This window comes from Larimichthys crocea, chromosome VI, assembly GCF_000972845.2.
Source record: "Larimichthys crocea isolate SSNF chromosome VI, L_crocea_2.0, whole genome shotgun sequence".
NCBI lineage: Eukaryota > Metazoa > Chordata > Actinopteri > Sciaenidae > Larimichthys > Larimichthys crocea.
Window position 1 is genome coordinate 1792998 of NC_040016.1, and position 24940 is coordinate 1817937.

The 24940-nt window shown below is 42.4% G+C and overlaps 1 protein-coding gene across 2 annotated transcripts in view; it reads left to right on the forward strand.

Moving 5' to 3' along the window:
* Nucleotides 1–24940, forward strand: part of plxna1b (plexin A1b) — a 186736-nt gene that overhangs the window by 69269 nt on the left and 92527 nt on the right. For both annotated transcript variants that reach the window (XM_027279877.1, XM_027279878.1), the window contains exon 4: nucleotides 11858–11998. In XM_027279877.1, coding sequence (XP_027135678.1) covers nucleotides 11858–11998 — 141 coding nt within the window. The remainder of the gene's footprint in view (nucleotides 1–11857; nucleotides 11999–24940) is intronic.

Here is a 24940-nt window from a genome sequence, read left to right on the forward strand (position 1 = left end):
ATTTCAAAATGTTTAATCAGCCTTTTTTTTTTTTAACTAGGGTTAAAAACAAATATCAAAAATGCATCTTGCTCATTTTTTTCCGTTCCATTGGCGTCATCTGATGACTAATATCACGACTAAGGGATTAAATAGCACTTGGGACTAGGTCATGTCTAGGTTTTAGTGCGCGCGCATGCACATGTGCCTGCACACATGGCTGGCACATCTGCTAAATGTCACTGTGTATACTCCACAGCTGTCCCATTCCACTTTCTCACACACACACACACACACACACACACAAATGGTGTGATTTGTGGAGTGTATTTTAATAGGGTCCGGTTAGAGCAATGTGTGGTCTCCTTTCCCCTGTCCTCTCTGTGGATGACTTTAGCAGCTCAGTCTCTCTTTCTCACCCCTTAGTTGTTTAATTGTTTCACTTGAGCTTCTACTGGCCTTCCTTTCCTTTTCGCTCTCCCTCTGCACACACACCCACACCCACAGCCACACGCACACACGCACACACACACACACACACACACACTGTCCAGTCCAGTCTTTTGGCTTTGAATCAGTCGTGCTCGTTGTATTTGATGGGCAGCAGCCAAGACCGTCCCAGTGGACCATTACAGCACACTAGGAGTGCAGAATGAGCCGGCAGGGAGGGAGAGTAATGGGAACTGAGCTGAGAGATGGAGTAAGATATAAAAATGTAAAGAGGAGAGGAATGCTGAATGAACAACACAGTGATGAAGTGGTGGAAGAAAAAAGGGTTGAAAAAGTGTATGTGAGGCGTGAAAGCCACACTGCCCCAACTCTCACTTGTGTTCTCGTCAGTGGCAGTCTTCCCAGTTCTCCTTGTTCTCTCGTCCTCAGTTTCAGAGGTGGATTCCAGGCACCAGGCCCGAAACCAAGCCAGGGACTTTCCTCTGGCTCCTCCCCAAAGAAGAGTTCGCAGTTTGGGTAGAAAAAAAGTGGGTGGCCTTACCTGTTGATGGAGGGACGAAGGGATGAAGGCGGTGGGGGAGAGGAAAGTTTTATATTTTGTTTTGCCATACTGCAGGGTCAGGCTTTTGGTTTCAGACAGAAATGTTTTTTTTTCTTTGGTTGGGTGTGGAGAAGAGAAATGTGCGACTCACACTGAAGGAAGTGAGTTATTGAGTGCATATGTGTGTGCAAAAAGCCAAACTGCTAAAAAAAACATTCGTTGTTAATCAACACAATCTGCAATCTACCTCCTTCCTCGCCACTCTTCATGGATTACTGGATTGTGTGAAGACGTGTGCGTGCCAACAATTGACTTCCTCAAGTTCAGCTCAGTCACGTACAGTAGATATTTAAGCATATTTTATGTTTTGAATTGCTCTCCCCCTCTTCCTGTCCAGGTTTGGTACATCAATAACTTAGACCTCATCCATCAGGACATCTCTCCTTCTAACTCTCAGCAGAAGGCATTACATTTAGCCCCATGCCAAGAAAAACAGAGTTCTGCCTCCTGGACAAACACAAATAGAGTCCAGCCGTGTTAAGCTAACAGCAGAAACCCCAGCAGACCTACAGATCACATACCACATCACCATTAAACTCAAAAGCAAGACGCAAAACACAGATTTTGGCGTTTTTGACTTGGACCCCAAAGTTCATTTTTCTTCCATGCTCTCTTTTTTTCTCCCCCGCCCTGATGATATCCTGTTATTTGGAACTGACGCAGCACACAGACACACTCCTCTCTCTTCCTCAATACCTCCCTGAACTGATTGTTGTGAGGTTGCTATGCCAATAGCTTTCCAGTTCCCCCTTGACATATGTAGTGTGTCGGTGGATAAGACAAGACTGGTGTGTGAGTGTATACGTTTACAGAGGTGTTTTCACACATACAGAGGTATTAACATACTTGTAGGCATACACACACACACGCACACTAGTTGGTGAGGCAGTCGAGGATTCCATTGTAGGGCAGGATTAGGGAAGTCATGCCGGGAATGTGCATTCTCCTCTCTTCTACAGTATCCAGGAACGATACACACACACACACCCTGTATCTTTGCCTGAGTTTGCACTTTTGACCCCGAGACACTGAAAGATAGTTTGGTGATGTGGGCAAAATGAATATTAAATATCTATTATATTAAACTATCACAACTATCACATCTTTGTTGGCATCTTATAGATTTGAATAGTCAACTGTAGTACTGAAATGAACAGTCAGTTAATGAGTTAAAGGCTCATTCACGCCAGCATTTAAGAGTGATTTTATCTTTTATGAGCCTTGACACTTTGACTGCGCTCACCTTTTAAAGGCGTGAAATTGGAAGAATCTATCCTAGGTTACTACATTAGCCGTTTTGTTCCTTCCACTCCTCTGTCAGAGTACATACTGATCCACAACTTTTGAATAAACCCTTTTGAACTCACTGACCCATTTATGAGGAGCTAACCAGCGTGCTAACTGAAAGTTACCACTAATTAACTGAGATTTAGCAAGCTAGCTAGCTAGCTCAGTGGCCTTTTTTGGCCATGTTCATTAACGCTTTATTGAATAGAATTATGTACAGTCGTGAGAACAAACACAGGAGATAACGGCACAGTACAGAAATAATAGAAAGAAGCTCACGGATCTATTTTGGCTAACTGGAATGTTGGTGTGCTAGCATGCCAGGCGTCTTTACGTCTACCACGATTCTGGCACCACCTTTTCTTTTGTTATATTTAATTTTAAGTTGAATATCTTTTGGTTTTATGACTGTTGGTTTAGAAAAATACATGGCATCAGTTTGAGTTCTGGTAAATTGTAATGGTGTTTTACGGACAAAACAAGAAGAAAAACAAAGATGTAAACTAAGAAAAAAGGGGATGGTTTAAAGGAGGACGGTGTGTGTCTGTGTATCATAGGGTGGAGCAATTCTTCTTACGGGAATACTAAATCTACAGGACCATGTGCTGAAAAGTGTACCAGGCTAGCAGACTGCCACTCACTGATGAAACACACACAAAGCTAACCACTGCTGTAAATCGCTCTAAACCGTGCTATAAAAGCTCATTTTAAACACCATCTGCATTCCTCATTCTTTACAACTACCAGACTGTGTGTGTGTGTGTGTGTGTGTGTGTGTGTGTGTGTGAGTGTGTGTGTGTGTGTGTTGTGTGTTGCGTTGTGTCATTACCTTTCTCAACGTCCTCTCATTTAAGCCACCAAAGTTCCTATTGTTACCAGTAACTTTATTCTTCATCTTCTGTGTAGCCAACTGGCGACATTGTGGTTTGCTGCCATTTTGTGCCCTGCACTCTTCTTGTTTACGTCAACTTCTCTCTTTCTGTTCGCCCCCAGTGTTTCATGGGTGTTTGTGGTATGTGCGCGAGCTGAGTAAGGTTTTTACTTTTGTGCTTGTGTGATGGAAAGACGGGGGAGGACAGATACTGTCGAGAGAAACTGCGAGGACTCAGTAAAAAAGAGGATTAAGAGGCAAAAGTCAAAACAAAAATAAAGAGGAAGGGAAAGAAGTTTAGAGTGAAGAAAAAAAAACAGAGGTGCTTTGGGGAGGGGTTGAAATAAAATAAAATGAACAGAGGGGAAGATAGAGAAATGAAAGAGGCGGAGGAGAGGCAGGCATTTGTGGCCAGGAATGGTTTGGCACACATTACACTGAGGTGTGGTTTTGGCCTGTCTCCCATTAGTCTCTTGTGTTACATCTATTACAAACATCTGCATGCGCACACACACACACACACACACACACACACACACACACACATATACACAGACGCACACACACACACTCTTACATGACAGCACAGTCAAAACAGACCCACATCTGAACCACCATTGAATTCCTTTGCCATAATTCTGTTCTTGAAAGATGGAAATCACTCATCGCTCTCTCTCTCTCTCTTTCTCTCTCTCTCTCTCTCTCTCTCTCTCTCTCTCTCTCGAAAAAGATGCTATTAGAGGCACCAGTGGCCATGTAATCACTTTGGCTCTCCCACAGGAAGACACACACACACACACACACACACACACACACACACACACACCTGTCTTGGTAATTACAGTTGAAGATTAGGTCCTATTCCCAGTGAATGGCTGATCTAGTCGGTAAATGGTGGGTCAAGCGGTGCTGCATAGTGTCACATCAGGAGTGGGAGTGTGTTTTATAGTCTTAATTTCTCCGAGCTGTTAATTGATGCCTTTTTAATGTGACTGATTTAGATGAACACACAGATTGATAGACTGTCTTCCACACTTTGTATGCACACACACTCCTTCATGCAAACACACCCTCCCCTACTCACTCATACACACACACACACAGCACACTCTCTTCCTGTGTTTGTATGTCCTCCACTTCTCTTCTTCAAAGCCACATAGCCTACTACACACTCCATAGATGATAGCATCTGTCCACCTCATTGCATTTAGCACTCTTTCCAATCTTTGTTTAGTTTCCTGCCTTCCTGTGTTTGATAAGGCTTGGGGGCTTGTCAGCATGGCTCTCTTTTTTTCACAGTGGCCAGACGTGGTCCAGTATCATATTTGGAATCATGTGCCAGATTGCAATATTATATTCACTACCTATTGTCGTATAAATATTAAATTTAGTCGTTAAGTGTATTCATGTGTTTAACATAAATATCCTATCAGCAGCCTTTGATGTAAATGTGTAATATTGTTTCGGTTGAGATATCCCATAAGGGATTTGTGTTGCGTCTCAATGTAAGAGGAGGTCTTTTCTCATTTGAATGGTGACACTAAAAAGGCATTCAATTGGAAAGCTCTATCTTCGAGTCTCATCTTATTGTATATGATAATGTTGTGGTGCAGTTTCTCTCCCCGTTTGCAAGACGGCTGATAAAATCAGTCATAGTAAAGCACCTCTCTGGATGCAGTGCTTTTCACACTGCCTTCTGTGTGTCTGTGTGTAGCTCCATGCAGATGATTGAGTTAGTGTGATTTAGTGATGGTCGGAAGATGAAATGCCGCCGCCGCGCCGTGTCTAGCGACTCGCTACACTCACTTATCTGACGACTGCTAGCTAACGGCATTTAATTTGCAGGGAGAGAGGAGGGAGGAACGGAAAGGTGGAGAGGAAGGAGGAGAGTAGAAAGGTGAATACACGGGAGATGGATGGGAGGAGGAGGCGAGGAATGCATCGCGGGGGAAGGCTGAGGATGCAAGACATGGGTAAAGATAGAGGGATAGAGTGATGACAAGGTCTTTTAATTTCAGTGAGCATGAGGATTAGGAGGCTTTAACTGTGATGAATAGGTTTAATTTGCTGTTGGAGCAGCTCACTTTCTTTCAGCCTGTTTACACTATATTGTATGCATGCATGTGCGCTGGGAGAATCATACCACATGTGGCTGGGGCCTTTGTTCCTCTTCTCCCCCTTTTTTGTTTTTTTCCTGCCTCCTCTTTCTCTACAGCTTGTGTGTGTCTGTGTGTATGTGTGAGTATGTGACCTTTTATAAGCTCTGCTGGTGAAAGGCCACAGGCTCACACATGAATAACCATGGTGTAGACATGTGGGTGAATACCCAAACTAGTCAATAAGAGCTGGCATAGCAAGTAATCTGATATGACAGAAATCGCTGGATTACATGTTTGAACATTCGAGGGCTTAATCTAAGATTCAAGATCTTTGATAGAACCTGTCAGGTGCAGCAAGTCCAAAAAACAAACATTTAAAATATCCATATGTCGCAAGTCTCAACTCACCTCTTAACAGAATGAACAATATATAGTCTCGACTGGAGGAACTCATGTTGAAACATCATAAAGATAAAGATAGATAGAATTGTCTTTTGAATGGATTAGCGATAATGATAGGCGTGTGCTTCTAAGTACAGGCAACTTGAAGTTGTGTGCATTAGTGTCATTTATGAGTGTGAGTTTTTAGTCAGAGAGCTTCTAGTTATGAGGTTTGTTTGCTCTGCAGTGAATAAAAAAGTGAAAACATTTTTTTTGGCCAGATGCTTTCCTTCTCCTTTCTTCTTCAGACTATCTAGTGCTTACACACTGTATCTATTTATATAAATAGACATAAATAAGTCTTAAGAAGCAAGCCCTCTCATAGCAGGGTTTCCTTCTGCGTGCACTCCCCAAAAAAAAAAAAAAAAAAAAATACAAATACTGTCAAATTTCACGCCGATAAAGTAAAAGAGTAAAATTTATGGTTGCATCTGCTCCCCTTCCCAGACCTTAAAATAACCCGCACCAGACACACACTGTGTTTTGATAGCAACCACAATGACATTCCACAGAGTGTGTGAGTGCAAATGTGTGTGTGTGTGTGTGTGTATATATGTGTTTGAGCGAACGCCTCCTCCATCATTGTCACCATAGCTCTTTGTCTGTCTTGGTGCTGTTGAAGGAAAGGCTGCGTGGTGTCTGACTGTCTGACCCACATATGGTATAAGTTTACTCTGAGCTCTTCTATATGTTGGCTGTGTGTGTGTGTGTGTGAGAGAGATGGTGATGGTGGTGGTAGGGGATTTGTCCCATAGATGTATTGGGGCAATCACTCAGTCATGTGTTATGCTCCATCTGCCCCCAGCTTCTAACTCACTCAGCCAAACACACACACACACACACACACGCACACACACACACACACACACACACACCTTGGAGCTATGGGAGACAAAAGTGTTATTTGCTACATTATTCCGTCAAACATTTGTTTTTAACAAATTGAAAGAGGTATTCTCTTCTCACTAACAATATACTGCAGCAGTATTACAGAGAATGAACACTGCTACACACTATATTGTGCCTGTGTTTGTATTTGATTTGAGTACACGCTCTCAAGTGCTGAGTGCTAGAGCCCCATGTCCACCTGTATTACTGCGACACATACATATACTCAGCGAGAGGGAAAATGTATGTTTTTCCGATGTTTCTAATGGCAGCTGTTGGCAGCGGAAAACAATTGATGGATTTGTTTTGTGTCTTGCTGCGTTCAAGTTCTGCCAAGCTCACCATGCGATAGGAAGTGAGTGATTTCAGCCCTTTATCAGAACGTCCCTGCTGCTGATAGAAAACACAGCTTAAAGTGGAACATGGAGGATATGTGGGAGGTTTACATGAAGCGGAGTAGTCTCCGCTGAGCCCAGTAATATAACGCGGTAAGACTGCTGTATGGGTTTTATTCAGCTGTGTGTGAATTCTATCCCAGTCACAATGACCCTGCAGGGTGTCTGTAAGGTCCACACAGGTCCACATTGGTTTAAAAACTGAGGATCAAAGTTCACTCTTGACCTTGGAAATAGCTATTGAAAAAATAGTCTCGCCTCGAGGTCCCTTTTAATAGCTGCTGGCGAGCTTTTGATCATGTCACATGATCTTTAACAGCAAACAAAAATGTTAAAATACATAAGATTGCACTAGGTGCTAGAGTCCACTAATACAAAGTAGGGTCATCTGCTGTTCATTCCTTCACACAGTCCTGTGACTGGCGGACCCTGCCACTTTTCTCTCCTCTGTTTATGACCCTCTTGCTGCTTTTCTTTATTTCCCTTTGTTCTGAGGAGGGCCACACTGAGCCTCCCACTTTAGTAGGGCCCCCTAAACGCATACATCACATACACACACATGTACACTTTCTCTCTCGCTCACACACGCATGCACATACACACGGGGCCCCCCCACCACCACCCCCGTCCACATCAAAGTCAGGAATGTGGGGCCTGCTACCATTATGCATGGGTAGACCTAGTTATGTCAAGTTTACCCCTCTATAAAGGTGGTGTCCGTGCGTGTGTGCGTTCCTACATGCTATTAGTGAGTCGAGTATGCTTTATGTTCACACACATCTTCAAATCTGCTTTGAAATGTCAAACCTGTTGCCCAGGCTACAGGTTGGTGTGTTATGGCACTCAGTCAGTCCGAGGAACACCTGGACCATTTCATTCACTTTCCAGTTTCCATGTGCTGCAGATTTTAATCCAGCTCTTTTATTTAAATTTCCTGTGTGAAGCAATGTTTTATACAGTGAGTGCACCTTTGAATAAAGCTTCTTCCGCTTTTCCTCCTTCTTGCTCCCTTTCTTTCCAAAGCACATCCCGTGCAATAGAAGACACCCAACTGATGATCTCTGTTTCTCTCTGCCTCCGAGTCTCTAACTTTCATGTACACAGGCTCAATCAGTTGTCACTTGCGGCTATGACAGGCATCATTCTCATTGACACGCCGCTGTCTTATCGCCCAACTCTCTCACCCTCACACCCCCAGCATCCCTATCACCTGCGTGTCTATCGGAGCTAACCAGGCCTGCCTGGCACAGATAAAACATAGCATTAGGGGCTTTTGGGTAGATTGGTGGGTTGAGGGAGGTGTTAATGCACAGAGAACAGATTACAAAAAAAAAAAAAAAAGGATGTTGTAGGAGCAGGAGGATGGTGGTAGTTGGAAATGTTTGAGTGTGGTTGTTTGTTTACAGCCTGTTTTCTCATACAGGGATTACGCAAAGTTTCTGCCTATCAAGAGGCATGTTGCAGACAGGGAAAGTTAGGGATGATAATAAAATCCCTGGAGATGTTCAGGAACGTTAGCAAGTTTCAGAAATGGGCCACTTTATAGAGACACAGTAGGTTATTCTTCTACAACTTGTTTCAATCATTTCCCATTTTACAGGTGTATTCAACATTGTCGTGCCACTTATCTCCAGAGAATTGTAGGTCACTGAATGGATGGCAAACAAATACACAATATACACAATACACAAAATATACAATGTCGTTTTTCCTACTGCAATTTATTCATCGGCTGTTCGTTGTCTTTGGCGTTTACTCCTCATTATTCCCCAGTCTTAAACTCTCTGCTCTGTCTTTGTCATCTCTCATTCTCATTGCTTCTCTGCTTCCTTACTTAAGACAGTGCCTCTAATGTGTTTAAGGTCTGTTAATGTTACATTATACATGTTGACAAGAGAGCAGAGATGGGCTTTTCCTGAAAACACAAGCACAGAATCATCCTATGAAACCATCCATCAAGCACTTAGCGGGAAAGCTTGGCAATACAGCTGAGACAATGAGACAACAGCAGCATCACTGACTATTGCATTGATTTCTTGGCTTGGTACACACACACACACACACACACACACACACACACACACACACATTCACATAAAGCTATGCATGTGCATTTATGTAAACATGGATCTGTGAATTTATACATATGATTTATATGTGTGAAGAAACAGACACTGCAGGTGTTTGAGAAAAATGTGAAAACTGACAGACATATGCACAGGCATGCAAATGCATGCACGCACACATGCACAGTACAGTTTGATTCAACTGGACAAACATTCCTTATGTATTCCATCTATCATCGTCTGTCCTTCTGTCCATCTGTTCGGTTTATCTTTTCCACAGTCTTTTGTTCTCTATGGAAACCATTCTATATTCTCTGGCTAGTCTTGGCTGCAGTGCCGTGGAAGAAATTGATTTGAGACGATTTATTACCTGTTGTTTTCACACATCAGCCACTCTCACTCGCCCACTCTTCTGTTTTCTCTCTTTCTCACCTTTCTCAGTCTCCCCCACACATTTAAAAAAAGAAAAAAAAAACATGTTAGCACTGCATATGAATTGCTTAATTGGAGAAATGGAAAAGAGGGCAGAGAATAAAGAATAAAACAGTGACAGGAGAGAAAAAGGTTACATTAAGTAACATGTGTTAAGTGTTCATGGCCAGGAGTCCCTGTTTCTAAAGTGATACTGGAATCGGTAATGGACAAAGGGAGATTGGGAGATGCACATTTGGGATTTTGCAGACTGGAAGATGCACAGAGAGACAAGCAGATGGGCACAACCAGAAGACAGGAAGGCTGACAGAAAGACAGACTTCTATTCTCTGTATTATTGTGCGCTTGTGTGTGCAAAACCAGTCTAGGCTGGGACTGATCATTATCCAGTGAACTGGACTTGGGTGTCTGGTCTGGAGATAGATGTGTCTGCCAATGCCTCTTTCTTTGTGTGTGTGTGTCTGTGTGTGTGAGAGGGAGAAAACTATTCTTCCAGTTCTGCATGTGTCGGCCAGCATTTTTCTTTATTCTGGTTGTCTTCACTTAAATACTATGTTGCCATGTGTGCTGATATGCGTGTGTGTGTATATGCTAAGTGCGTAAGTGCTCATTTAGATTCGAGCCATCCGTGAATGAAATGTATCCTTTGTTTACAGGCCCATTATCTAGATAATAACATCCATATTTCCTCTCATCTCCAGTGCTTTATCACAGCCTCATGAGCGCTTTCTCTCTTTATCTTTCTTGGCCTCTCTCTCTCTCTCTCTCTCTCTCTCTCTCTCTCTCTCTCTGGTACACACACACACACACACACACACACACACACACACAGTGAGAGATAATGGTTTCTTTTGGTGAGATTGTAAATAAATTACTTTATCGCGAAGTGTGTGCGCTCGGTGTCCACTGGTGCAAACCTCTTCCTGTCTTTGTGTGTGTGTGTCATATCTATCAAAGCACATATTAGTGCATGCATATCAATCATCGCCTGTGCGTGTGTGTTTTTATCTTATCATTTTTCATCTATCTGGGTGTGTGTGTTTGTTCAGTATCATTTCCCAGCTAGTCATTGCCTGCTGTCCCTTCCTTGTCACAGTGGGCTGATAGCAGCGCAAGTCGACAAAGCTCAGTAATGGAGAGCTGATACTTGCCCTCCCCCCCTCCCCCCTGTCGCTCTGTGCTGAGATGACTTTGGCTCACAGCCACCACAGCCAGCCAATCTCCTATCTTGTATCTGCACCATTACTTTCCATATCAGAGCAAATTATTCGCCAAAAGCTCACAAAAGAAAATTTGAGAGCACGTGCAAGTGTGTGCACATGCCTGCCCACTTGCGCTGCACGATAACATTTGTCTACAGGTGTATTGGATGATTAAGTTTTCATTGAAATCCAAAGATGGCGGCTCCCTGTTATTCTCTCTGGGCTTTATAGAGGACTACAATGCTTTCATACACAACCACTTTTTTATCATTATTTCAAGTGTTTTCATTAGGTCCTCCGAGGTGCTGAATAGAACTGTCGTTTCTACAGTTGTAATAACGCCATTATCCAGTCAATAATGTTCCTTTTCCATGCCATCTACCTCTGTAATCATGCCTCCTTCCAATTAAGCCATTCACATGGCTCTATAAAGCAGGCGCTTTCAACATTTCTCCAAAATTTTGATAATTTCACGCTGTCTACCACTTTAATAATAACCACCTGTTACTGCTAACGTAGATGAAGTCTATTTTTCCAGCTGGAGAAACATACACAAAGACTGCAGTATGTTTAAAACTCAAACTTAGAGGGGAAATATGCAATGTGAGATTGTTTGTTGGATATTACACTGGGGATATGAGGTGTGAGAAAACGTATTGAAATGTCTCAGTGTTTCATTGTGTCTAATATGGACTGCATATATCAAGCACAGACATGAATATACTGTGTTTGATGTGTAATAAAAGTCAAATCATTTTCAACTTAGTTTGCACTTTGTTGAACACTATCTGACTTTTATAAAGGAACAAGTTAGCATTCATCTGTCTCACATGGTGTGTGTGTGTGTATTTTTTTTGGAAAGTTTTTCCTGTAAAGCAGCTAATGATAGGTGTTATACCTGGAAGTGTTTGAGTTAGCCTGCAAACTCAGTGCTTGGTAAATATTGGTCTTGTGGAAACGTTTACTATAATACAAATGTGATACTGCAGGAGTTCTTGGTTAGATAAGTAAACACTTACTCTGAAGATACAGAAATTGCTGCAGGTTCATAGTTCTGCTTCTATTTATTGTATATTACACTTGCAGTATTTTCATAAGAATGTTTTTAGTCTTTTTCTAAATGCTTTTTGGTATTTTCCCTTACAGATCTTGGTGAACTCTGTGAGTCCCAACCGTCCTGCTGTGCTCTACGAGAAGGTGACTGTCAGCGAGGGAGGAAACCCCTTACTGAGAGACATGCTGTTCAGCCCGGACCAGCAGCACATCTACACTCTGACTGACAGACAGGTGAGCTCAGTGGTGGAGATGCACACACATCAATATGCACACACATCAATATGCTCACAGAAATTCCACAGCGTGCGAGCGCACACACACAGAATACATCTTTCTGTGCAGCTGTGTTGCGGGAACCCAATGACAGGGAATTTCCGAAACTCAAACACACGCAGTATGTGTGCTGTAATGATGTGTGCATGTATGCTGCCATCATTAGCCTCCATATTCAGCATGCTTCAATACAGAAGTAACCACAGGTGATGCTACAGGGCTAACAGTGCCTCATTAACACACATCATTCCAATTACGTTTTATTTGGGTGAACCCATAAACCTGTGCACACACACACACACACACACACAAAATTCTTGTTGCAAACTTAATTTTCACCACAGCAGTCTAGTACCAACTGTCCACAGCAGACCTCACCTCCATTAGACTTTAGTTGCTGTATATCGCCCCCCTACCCACTGTACAATCATAACACAATTCAGGTCATCCCCACTGAATTTAATAACACAGCAACACACACGTGCACCCACAACACACACTAGCACCATGGCGATTCACTAATAATCAAGACATTACACGCAGACAGACATACTGGGAGTGTTATAGGTCACATGGTATGTGTGTGCGTGTGTATGTGCCTGTGGTCATTACCAGCCCCACCGCTGGTGAGTGCTGTGTACTACTTTGATGGTGAGTTGGAGGTGGGGGTGGGGAGGATGGAGCAGAGCATGTCGCATCTCTGTCGCTCCCCAGGCCCAGCTGCTCCCCTCGTTTTTCTGTCTCATTAGTGTGGTGAGTGAAGGAAGCAGAGATGGAGGGAGGAGGGGGGAGAAAGGAAAGTAGGGTTATACATGATGTGAATATGTCCGTATTTAATAGATATAAAACGGGCTTTGGGAAAAGATTGTCTGATTAAAAAGGATGAGATATGTGTCTGAGGTCTGTTTTGTGAAGGGTGTTCGAGCCTAGGCGAGTCTAAAGCCTGCTAAACCAAAGCCTGGCCATAAAATAAAAAAAATAAAATGACGTTTTCCAGTGGTTCATGACGGCACTAATTAAACTGGTGATCTGTGATACACTCTTTGTATTCCAAATGAACTACTGTTGCAGATAGGGCTGAGTATAGGGCTAGTAGTTTGAAATTATACAATTTTAGTTCCAATATGATTATCGAGTCCATCGTTGTTTAATGTTGTTCAGTACAGGCAGATAAGTGCCAAAATTAAATGATCTGAAGTCAGAAAAGTAAAAGTCAGGAAACACATTTTCAAAGATTACATAATCAAAAAACTGACCAAATAGTTGATTCCAGTTTTTAATACTTCTGAGGCCAGATGCATGAAACAACTAAAACTCTTTGCACGCACAAAGATTTTTGTCAGATTTCTGAATTTGTATGAATGGTTTTGTTACACATATATCGTGGAACTGGCCATACTTGCACAAGCCTCACTTCCACTACCACAATTAACCAGAAATAGATGTAGATATGTCATAAATCGTTTGTTTGCAGGGTGTGGTGATACTTGTCCACCACTCTTTACAACTGTGAATGTGAAGAACAGCACAGAAGTGCAATTTAACAACAGCTTTCATTATGACAATAAAAAGATACATTCCAGTAATACATTTTTAATAACGATGGACTCTGAAACACATTTGAGAGGATTTGATTCAGAATTAGGAGCTGATATTTTTACTTTTTTGTGACTGTTTTATCTCGAATACTCTACTAATCCATTCTGGCCATTCTCTGAGGAGGACAAACTATTGACTAAAATACACCTTATTAAGAATTGTTTACCTCAGTCATTGTTGTGTGTCAAATATTTTCAATAATGCCATATGGACACACGTCCTTGTAAATAAATCATCACATGGACATCACGTTTGGAAATGGGCAGGAGTTAGATGGGGAAGTTGGAAGTACTATTGTCTGCTAACACTAATGTTATTTGCCCTGTGCCCTACTGGACACATGTCTCCTGCTAAATTAGTAGTGTGGTTGTAGGTGCTGGCGCTGGCATATTTCATGATACAGCTGTGTTTCAAGACTCTTAGTTTTCAGGCAGCAGCGTCCTCTGTAGTTTGTTTCAGTGTGGAAATGATGTAAATCACTTGTAGCGGGTATGTGAATCAGGAAAGCAGCAAGCGACGGAGGATGGGTGGGTCACACACAGAGTCTAGAGACACAAAGCACACAGACAGAATGAATGAATCACTATAGTAGTTATATTAGCAACACAAAGAAACATAATGGGCATTTATTATGGGAAATCATAAGAATGTGGAGGTATTCACAGATGGTGTTTTGTGTGAGTGTGACTTTATGACCTGCTCCACTTTATCTTGGCAGCTAGAGCAGCTAAGGGCATGAGGTACACACACACACACACTTTTACTTATAGACTCTAGTACAAGACATGACCATACTGAGCTCATACACGTGTACACTTCATGTACACACACACATATTTACACTCAAGGACGTTCTGTCTCCAACCAACTCCCATCATGCCCTTTTCTTCAAAACTCCTGCCCTCCATGTTCACACACACATTCTCTCACTCTCTCTGCAACACTCACACACACACACACACACCTTCATCTCGCTGTGTGTTTGATCTCCATTAATGGTTAGCAGGCTTGGGTTAAGCAGAATGGGGGGCTGCGGTTGCCAGACCTCCCAGCTAAACCCCCTTTCCACCACTAATAACTAGAGGGGGCAATTCCCTTCTTTCGCCCTCCGTCCTACCATCATCTTTATCCTCTGCCCTCCATCTATCTCGCTGTGTACCCCCCCCCCCAATCTCTTTTATAAATCCATGCCTTGGCTGCTACACACACACACACACACACACACACACACATACACACACACACACACACACACACACTGCCATGTTTCCATCTAAGCCCAAATTGAGTCCTCCCCTCTCAACTGCCTTCTACTGATCCCATTCCCATGTTTTTAATGATCTCTCACTATCGCTGCTGCTGTGGCCCTCTTTTCTCCCCCCTCTCTCTCTGCCACACACACACACACACACACACACACACACACACACACACACACACACACACACACCGTCTTTTTCCTTAAGAAGGTAGAGGTGGAAAATTGTGGAATTGAGAAAAAGGATGGATGGATGAATGGGAGGAGGAGGAATTGAGGGATGGTGGTAGGAAGCCAGTTTTGAGCTGGTGCACAGACACTCACACAAACACACAAAAACACACTAGTAAGCGAGGTAAACGACTAAACAAGGAGTGCAACTATGTTCCGTTTTCCCTATTTTCATATGAAAGAGATGCAAATAGCCCTGCTTTCATCCTGTGAATAGACATCTGTGTGTTTGGATGTGTAGCTGGTTGCCTGCGGGGGTTCCTCAGACAAGCCAAGCACATTAAGGTGTCACTGGACATATCCACTGATGCGTGGCCTACGACAAGTCCTCCCTTCTCTCAGGCCCCCCCCCTCTGTCTCTCTCGCTCATTCACATACACACATACACTCACAGACACAAATGAAGGCCCAGGCAGTGAGTCAGAGTTAGGGGTGAGGCCTAGTGATTTATGACTCGCTGTGTCCCAGCTATATTCATCACTGTCATTATTATCAATGGAGGATATGACAGCAGGAGAGGACGACCTGCTGTGTTTATGTGTGTGTTTAAGTGTGTGTGTGTGTTTGATGAGACGGTATGCTATTACAGGAAATTTAAATCAGTTTATTTGTGACTGCAGCTGATGTTACCTCATTTTTTTAGCACATTTTAACCCTTTGTGTGTATGTGTGTGAGTTAATCTTGACATTATCGATACATCGATTCATTCACTCCCTCAGCCCCCCAATTTTTGAGCTGAGACACACACACACACACACACACACACACACACACACACCGTGCCCTATTCATATCTCATAACTGTTATTGTTGGTGCAAATGAGAAATTAACAACTTCGGTAATTTCTCCTTGTGAACTTTCACAAACACATGAAAAGCTTCTTTGACTTAACGCTAACTTTTTGAAACATCTCTCTTCTGTGCGAACACACTGTCCACTGAAATCATCTCATGGTGTCTGTGCTCAGGCAAGACTCTCAACCAATCATCAAATCATTCCCGTTTCTGTTTTATAGACAAAACGGTAGAACGCTCTGACTGAATTTGATGCCACAGCTGCCATTCTCGCAGTCTTTGTACATGTACTCTGCCTTGGTGTCATGCACACACACCCTTGTGTCTTTGATGGCAGCCATGCATATGATAGTGCCGTGGTGTGTGGTGCTGGCTAATTGCTGAACGCATGAATATTCATCTCCTCCCGTATGGGAAGAGGGACCGTGTTTGGAGTGAGTGTGAGCGTCCTGGAAACAGACAAGAAGGACTTGGAGAGCTTGATGTATTATGTGTATGCATGAGGCAACCTTTGTTCGAGTGTCAAGCATGCTACACTGAGTTTTACAGTGTTTGTGTGTGTGTGCATGAGTGTGTACTCTCAGTCGCATTTTGTACCAGTGATGCTTTATGTGCTTGTACATTGAATCAGCCACATCTGCATGTCTTTGTAGGAAACTGACATTTGCACACACACACACACACACACACACACACACACACACACACACACAGACTGAGCATTCAAACATATATTTGTGTGTGTTTGGGTGTGTGGGCAAACACCATTGTCTGCTTTCCATTGAACATCTGAAAGAGATTTCCCCCTCCACATTTCACCAAGACTCTCATCCCTCCAAGGAATCCGTATTCATGCGCACACACACACAGCGGTCTTGCACCATTCACAATATGTTGGTTTGAGCCCCCACAATAGCAAACAATGGTCTGAATTGTGTTGTTGGCTCTTTCAACAACTCCTCATCAAGTAATATCTTACCCATAGGGTTTCGTCAGACATCAATCCTGTGTGTGTGTGTGTGTGTGTGTGTGTGTGTGTGTGTGTGTGTGTCAATCTGTTTACATTCGCATATTACTGGTTCGCTGCCAATCTCGTTAGCAAACACATTAGCACAGACTGACATCAACACACATAATAAGCAGCTGGCTGTATCAATCAAGACTGACATTTTAGTGAACTAGATACAGCTAATCAGTCAGTTCTAAGTAGCTCAAAGATTCATTTTCCACAATTCATCAAAGTCTGGTCAGCTGAGGAACTCCCGATCTTAACAGGTTCACAATGCAGTATTTTAACATTAGCTGCTCGGAGTGTAGCTGCAGCACACAAGAAATGTGATTTGCTTCAAAGGTTGAACAGAGTTTGGAGGGGTGGAACTCTCCTTATATTTTGAAATTATTTATTTTCATCAGTTTGGTTTATGGAATGAGCCCACGGAGCATCTGACCTGTTCAGATTAATGAACGTGACTCCAGCTTCATCTCTTCCACTCACTGGTAAAGCTTGAATGAGTACTGAGGTGGTGCCCCACACCACTGACTCATCAGGACACACACATGAAGACTTTGAGCAAGGAGGTGGTTATTGTTATGTAAATGTTAATAGACCTGGTGCAGTGAGGCGAAGAGGGGAGTACAGTGACTAGAAGGGAGAAAGATGTTGGTATGGGTGGGGGTGTCGCCATGTTAGGTATATGGCACTCAGTTACAAGAGTTCAAACCATTATAGCACACACTCATACACATAAGCACTTAATCATACATTAATGCGTACTCGCATATGTAGATGTCCATGTTTATAGACCTCGTGTTCTTTTTTGTAGCATCAAATGTCTGTACTGTCAGTTTGGTTTAACGACGGTGAGAAAATTTGCTTTGTATTGTGATTCAAAAGAGACTTTTTGTAGGTGGTACGATATTACATTTGCCGTAATCTATGACTAGAATATTGAAAATGAACAGTAGTAGAAGTATGAAAGTACAGAGTAAAAGAAAGTGAGGCCTCTCTACATTCTCAGTTTTCATGTCTCCATTATACTTTTGACTAAGAATTCTCAATTTTCTCACTTCATCTGACTCCTCTCTCCTAGCAAATAATAGGACTCTCTTTAGAGCCGAAATGATTTATTGATGAAAGAAGTGAATAAATCTCAGCAACTATTTTGATAATCTGTATTGTTTGAGTCACCTTTCAAGCAAATCACTAAACATTTGTTGGTTCCAGCTTCTCAAATCTGAGTGTTTGTTGCTTTTTGTTGATGCTCAACTTAATATTTTTGGTGTTTTTGCCAAAAGAAGCAACTTGATGTTGTTGCCTGGGCTTTAGTAAAATGTCAGGGCCAAAAACATTTAAGAGACAAAAGAATAAACTGGTTAATTGCAAGAAATCATCTACAGATTAATCAATACAAAGGATAAATTGCAGCCCTACTCCCCACCTTTCTGTGATATGCTGAAAGAAGAGAAAGGGAAAAAAAAACAGATAAAGGATGCTAATTCCTTCTAATAGTGGCAGATATGTGAGGAGATTGACCAAGATGCCATCATTAGCCAGAGAGGGATGGTTTCCATGTCTCTTAATATCTCAAACCTCCCTTTCTCTTTTTCTCTTAATTGTGTTTCCTGTCTTTTCTTTCACTTCCCTCTTTCCTGTCATATCATTCTGTCATGTTTCGTTCTTTAAAAAAAAAAAAAGAAATTGTACACTTGATTGAGTGTGTGTGTGCCCCAACAGAAAAGTGTGCCCAGACACTTGTCTTGCGTGTGATGCTATCAGTCCTAATGGAAGTCTAGCTGTCACTAGACAGCTCTGTCTTTCTTTCATCTCTCTCTGTTTTACTCTGCTGTCTTTTCCCAAAGGATGGCATGATAGAGCAGAGTGATAGGGTTAGAAAAGAGGACGAGATGGATAGGGAGGTTAATGGTTTGTCTCTCCCTCAATCTCCCCCTCCTCCATTTTCTCCTCAGTCAACCAGTCGTACAATCTGTCCTCCTGTTGCTTGACAGTGATTGGGGCGGAAAAGATGTGGCTCTCACTGATCGTCATTGGATGAGGCCAATCAAATGCTGGCGTGGCCCACGAAGTCGCTCCGAGTGCCACGTTACCGTATTCAGTCCCTCACCGTAACCACAAGCCACACTTGGTAGAACAATGAAGTGTCGCTCATGCATGACAGCACAGGGAATTGTTTTTGAATTTGAGTCAAATTTCTTTTCAAATTCATGCACAGCGGGCCTCATCAGACCCAGTTATGAAGTATCAAATGGGGGAACAAGCGGAGTGGAAAAGCAGAATGGCAAATTTTCTTTCTGTGTTCACGGACAGAAATTACAAAAAGATGAACATGATACAGATAAACACAGTTGAAAAGACATTTGTGCATAATAACTAGGACTGTAACTAATGATTAATTTCATAATTGATTAATTTGTTAAGATTTCTTTCAGTTATTCTTTATATCTATAAATTGTTAAGAAAAGAATAGAAATGTTCACCCCGAACCAAACACGACTTCTGCAAGTTGCAACCTAAAAAAATTCAGGTCACTATGAGAGAAGAAGAAGAATCTGGAAAAGGCCTTTTGGTTTAATAAATTAAAGGTTCAGGCTCTTACATTTTCTTGTAGAAAGCCCATATTATCAACTGTAAACATGGAGCTTGAAAGACTTAACCAGTCATTAATCAGGAAAGGAGAGTCTAATGAAAGGTGCTATTGACTTGTGTTCTGGTAATTGTAGGATTCAGCATCTTTGGAGCTTGATCCATAGTAGAGTTTGAAAGTCATCTCTTCCTCTGCTGCATCAGTTTTGACCACTCTGCCATATTTAATTGTTGGACTGCCCTTTTAATTATCTGACACATTTATTAGTTGATTAGTTGTTTCAGCACTATAACTAAGAACCATAAATACCAAGTCAAGTATCTGTCTCTCACATGAATCATGGCTGTACGTATTAGTTTTTATTTTCTTCTTCCTGGCTTCATTAAAATGCATCATTTGTTTCAACCAGTTCCTTCTAATTTGCAGTTTAGTCAATGTGATATTTCAAAAGCTCTTGTAAAACATGCTGGCAGTAGTTTGGACATATTAGCAATCAGACAGATTTTGTTTATTCTGCTCAGTTCTTTGCCAGCACTCCACAATTACTAACCATCTATATACCTACCAGGCACAACTTTCACACAGCAACTCCTGTGAGAACAAATAAAGAAAAGCAGCATTTGTCCTCTATTTCCACCCCCTTCTTTCTCTCTTCTGCTACTCTCTGTCTGTGTATATGGTGGTGGGTCGCTTGGCAGTGCTAATGGAAATGCCAGCTGTGTGGCTCCTCACTCCTCACCAAGTCCATTTACTAAAGTGACAGAGTCATTTACCAGGCCGCCGGCCTCTCCCATCCTCACTTAATTAGAAGACCCCTAGGCCTGTCTACCTTAGCCGGTCACATTTACCTCTTTCTCTCCCCTTCCCTCTCTCTACAGTCTCTTTGTTCCAATTCTCTGTTTTCTGTGGTTTTTCAATCCCCGTCTCGTCCTTTGTCTCTGTCTCAGTTTTCCTCCTTTCCTCTCTCATTCCACCTTGTTGTTCTGTCTATCAGTCTCTCTCTCTCACACAGGAGGGACTGAGTATTATGGACAAATGACCACACAAAGAGTGAGAGAGTGGATTGACCTATAGTTTGAGAGATTAGCTCTCTGGCAGAGTTAATGGAAATGTCCATGTGATGAAGAGTGATGAGGACTCATCTTTGTTTTTCAAAGTTTTGTTTGTCTTACTTTTGACTCACTTTTTGTTTGTGTAGCCAGTTCTAACTGTTGATGTGCTCCTGCACTAAATTTTCTGACATCCCTTTCTTCAAAGATCAACCTTTGTTTTCAGTTTTATTTTTCTGTTCTGGTAAAAGTTCAGTCACAGGCTTTGACATTTAAATGATTATCGTTATCTGACATTATCAAAGACACAGAGATCTATGTTTGCCTTCTGCAGACATATTCATGTGCACAGGTTTCCAGATGTTGGTGCTTTCCAAAAGTTTTACTACCATTTTATTTGAAGGTACTTACAAACACACATATTCTGGAAGAACTGCAGTGCAGTCTTCTTGCATGTACCCTGTGTGTGTACTGTATATATGTCTCAATGCCGTTTCTTAGGGGAAGGGAATTCGAGTTGTCATCTTTATTGGCCTTAAACTCACGTTATGTGCACACACAAATGACAAATAAATAAGTTGTTTGATCTGGCTCTTGTTTTCACTGGGATGGAGTACAGAAGAAGAGATCAAAACAGTATTTCAGACGAGGGAAAACAATGGAGAGGATGAATAATTGAGCCCGACGCAGGCGAAAGAGGATAAAAAGATAAATTTGAGAGGCGAAAGAGAAGGGGAGCTGATCGGGAGGGAGAAACAGCAGACAAAACACAATATGAGAGAGATAAAGATAGTGAGGGAGGCAAGAAGGGCAGTTGGCACAAAAAATACTGCAGCAAGTGGGTTTCGATAGAAAAAAAACCAAGAGATTACAGTTATAACAGTAGGCACTATTTTCTTCCAGTGTGACACATAAAGACGTAATTCACTAAAACACGTCTGCAGAAAACAATTTGAGTTGACCACAATGGCCAGATCTGTCAATAACATCTCTGCAGCGAAACAGCAATTTAGTATTTGGGCATCATTCAGTAAATTGAATGTGACAGCAGATGATTTTTTCGATAGAGCACGATGATGTGATTGCTGTTTTTCACTTTTCATTTCTCCGTCTATACAACCTTCACCATTCCTCCCTCTCTTTATCCATCCTTCAGTACCCGCTCCTTCCGTTTTTAGTGCCAAACTCCCCCAGTCTTGTTTGCTTTGCTGCTTATCTCCAATCAGTCAACACATTGAGCTCCTAGACAGCCATTGATCTCGTAAGCCCCCTTACAATGCAGTCAATGCACACATGCTAACCTAGCCTTTGATACAACACCCCCCACTAGCCCTTTCTGAGCAGGTATTCCAGCGCTGGAAGTACTAGGTCACTTACATGGATACCCTGTTGAGAAAGCATGTTTCGGCACTTCGCCTAAGGGATAGCCGGAAAAGCTACTAGTAGTGGGAAGAAGTCTCATTTCTAATGACCCATTGCAGGCATTACACGTTGATGCCCAAGCACAAGGTGACAACATGAATTACAGTAATGGCAGCACATCGTGGTGCTACAATTGCACCTTAACAAACGAGTCCAGTGGTATCTGTCTTTTTATTTATATTTGGCTGTTGTCCTGCGGCATTTAGCGGCTATCTTGGTAGATATAGATTTTTTTCTTTCTTTAATGCACATGGATGCTCACTGCCAGGGCAGAACAAACCACGAGACGATGGAAGATGATTGACGGTTATTGAAATAATGCAGGTGTTGTTAATGTCAGTTTACAGAGAGGTGAAGATGGCGGGATGATGACAGGTGATAAACCGCACCTCATCTTCCTCATCCTGCTGGTTGAATGAGAAAACCCCAAGCAAGGAAAATGTATTTTGTGTTTAATTTCTTAAAGTTTAAATTGGACTCTTTCCTTTGAATTTCTTTTCTGCTTAACCGTGGCTAGTTAAGATTACAGAGTGAGGTTTGCATAAAAGGAGAGGAGCAATAAAAGAGCCACAAGTTTATGAGATTTCTGGGAATTTTTCTCTGGAAACTGAACATATGATATATAGGGTATATATATGGTATATATCCCCAAATACATGCAGTGTTCTTATATCTATCTATCGCTAAAACTAACTAAATTGACGTCCTTTGAGAGCCTCTCAGTAAAACCAAATGTCTCTACTGTTGTGGGATTAGAGCCACACGAGGTTAAGTGTTAAGCACAAGAGGTTCAGTGGTAGTTGTTCAAGGAAGTACGGGTGTTACTGATTTATGATGCAGAGTCTTATGCAGATATCTAAAAATAACTGAAATAAACTGTGATTCCTTCGTCTTGGCTCCCAGACAGTGTCTACCAGAAGAGGCTCTCTTCTGGTAGACATCTCAGCGACGCCCCTCTTCCCTCTACTACTGACTCCACTTGTGTTTGAAAGTCAAAAAAAAAAAAAAGAAGCCGCAACAGGACTGATCCTTTTATGTCTGTAGATTTAACAACCAATGAAAAGCCGTGCTGAAAGCTTTACTGGTCCTTCGGGTTTTGGGGGTGACCGTCGCAAAGCCTGTTAGCCAGACGTTTAAAGGCAGGTGATGGCGCTCTGTAAAAACAGATTGGAGAGGAAAGGTGGAAAGTTTATAGGAGAAAGGAGATGTCATGGCATTGCGATATGGTCCGGGTAGAGGGCTGACAAGAGGGGAAGAGAGAGTGAGGAAGGACAATTGAGTTACAGCAGTGGATGCTATTGTAAATAAGGAGATGGCAAGAGGGAGAGGAGATGGCGGGCTTGGTTTATAAGGTCATTTAAAGGAGTAATGTGGCACGCTGTCTGGAATTGGCTTTCATTAAAAGAGCCATCGAGAGAGACAGAAAGTGGGAGACAGCGTGTGTATATGTGGGTCTGTGGGTAAGCGGTATTCCCAACACACACACACAGGCATTCTTTGGATCTACATGCATTTTTATACAAGTACAGTTCTGGCTCCAGTAAAGCATTTTATATCCCCACAGGGAAAAACAACTATCATAACACCCCTACCACAACAACCACTGTGTGCCACTCCCACTGAATAGAGCCCATAGTCTGTTCACTACTGTTACTAGTAGAGGGACAATTGTGAACAAAAGGCCACATCTATCATTACACAGGGCATTGATAAGGTTATGCTTGCTCACCAAGGACCCATAGTGTTAGTGTGATTTATGTGGACCATTGTCCTTAATCACAGTCATAATGATTTATGGAGGAGAGAGGGGGGGGGGGGGGTTCCACGTCCGAGAGGATAAGAGGAACAGGCCATTCTTGCTCCATTTCGTTTCTTCTTCTTCTTTTTTTTGTTAAATCATAAACTATGTGAAAGACATCCTGTGATGATTTTCTTTCTCCCAAGGTGTCCAATCACATATCCTCAACTATAGCTGCTTTTGCCTCATCCATCTATCCATTATCTGCTCATTCATTCACACTCCCTCTCCCCCCTCTGTCATCCTGTTATTATCTAAGACACCTTCCCTTGTTCCATCCTTCTTTCAGCTCTCCTTTCAGATGAAAACTACACTCACACTCGCTCTGACAGTGACACATAGGAGCCGTCTGCCACTATATCCCATCTACTCAGCACAATGTCCTCGCCGATTCGCCCCGTGCGCGTCTTCCATTACACCTCTCTTTCCCTCTATTCATCCATCCAGCCAGCACTTCCAGTAGATGACCACCTCCCCCTCTGATCTACGCTATCACTCGTTTGCATCATTTCATCTGTCTTTCCCTCTCTGGGCAGCAGGCCAGCTAGAAAGCTACTGTACTGAGGTTCTGTATTGACTTTACATCGGAGCAGTAACAACATGTTTCAGTCTGAGGAACGAATAAATGAGATGCTCAGGGAAGGATGATTGCGGTGCAGAGAAACAAGCAGAAGGAACATGGAGAGTAATGGAAGTAACTTAATGTATAGTGGGAAGAAGAAGAAGGGTAGAGGGAATGGAAAGAAAAGGCGGATTAGTGGTACACAGTGTCAAGTGTTTTTGTCTGTCTGCCCTCTGCTTGAGCAGTATTGTTCAGTCAAAAAGCCCCACGGCCAGTGTGATACAAGACATTTCGGAGCATAAATGAGTTCCATCATGTCATATCTCCCATATCTGTGTTGTACTTAAAGCTCACGGAGGAATCCCGGCCCCAGTTTAATATTTCAGTGCTGCGTTCTTTTGTCTGCCTGCTTCCCATCCTGCAGCTAACCAGCTTTATCTCTTACCTCAGGCCTCTGCTCTCTTTCTGCCATATGTTTTTCTTCTCCTCTTATCTCTCCATACATCTCTCTGTCTCCCCCTTCCTCCCACCCCTGCCTCATAAAAAAGTCAGCTCCTACTGGGCCAGACACTACTTCAGTCCC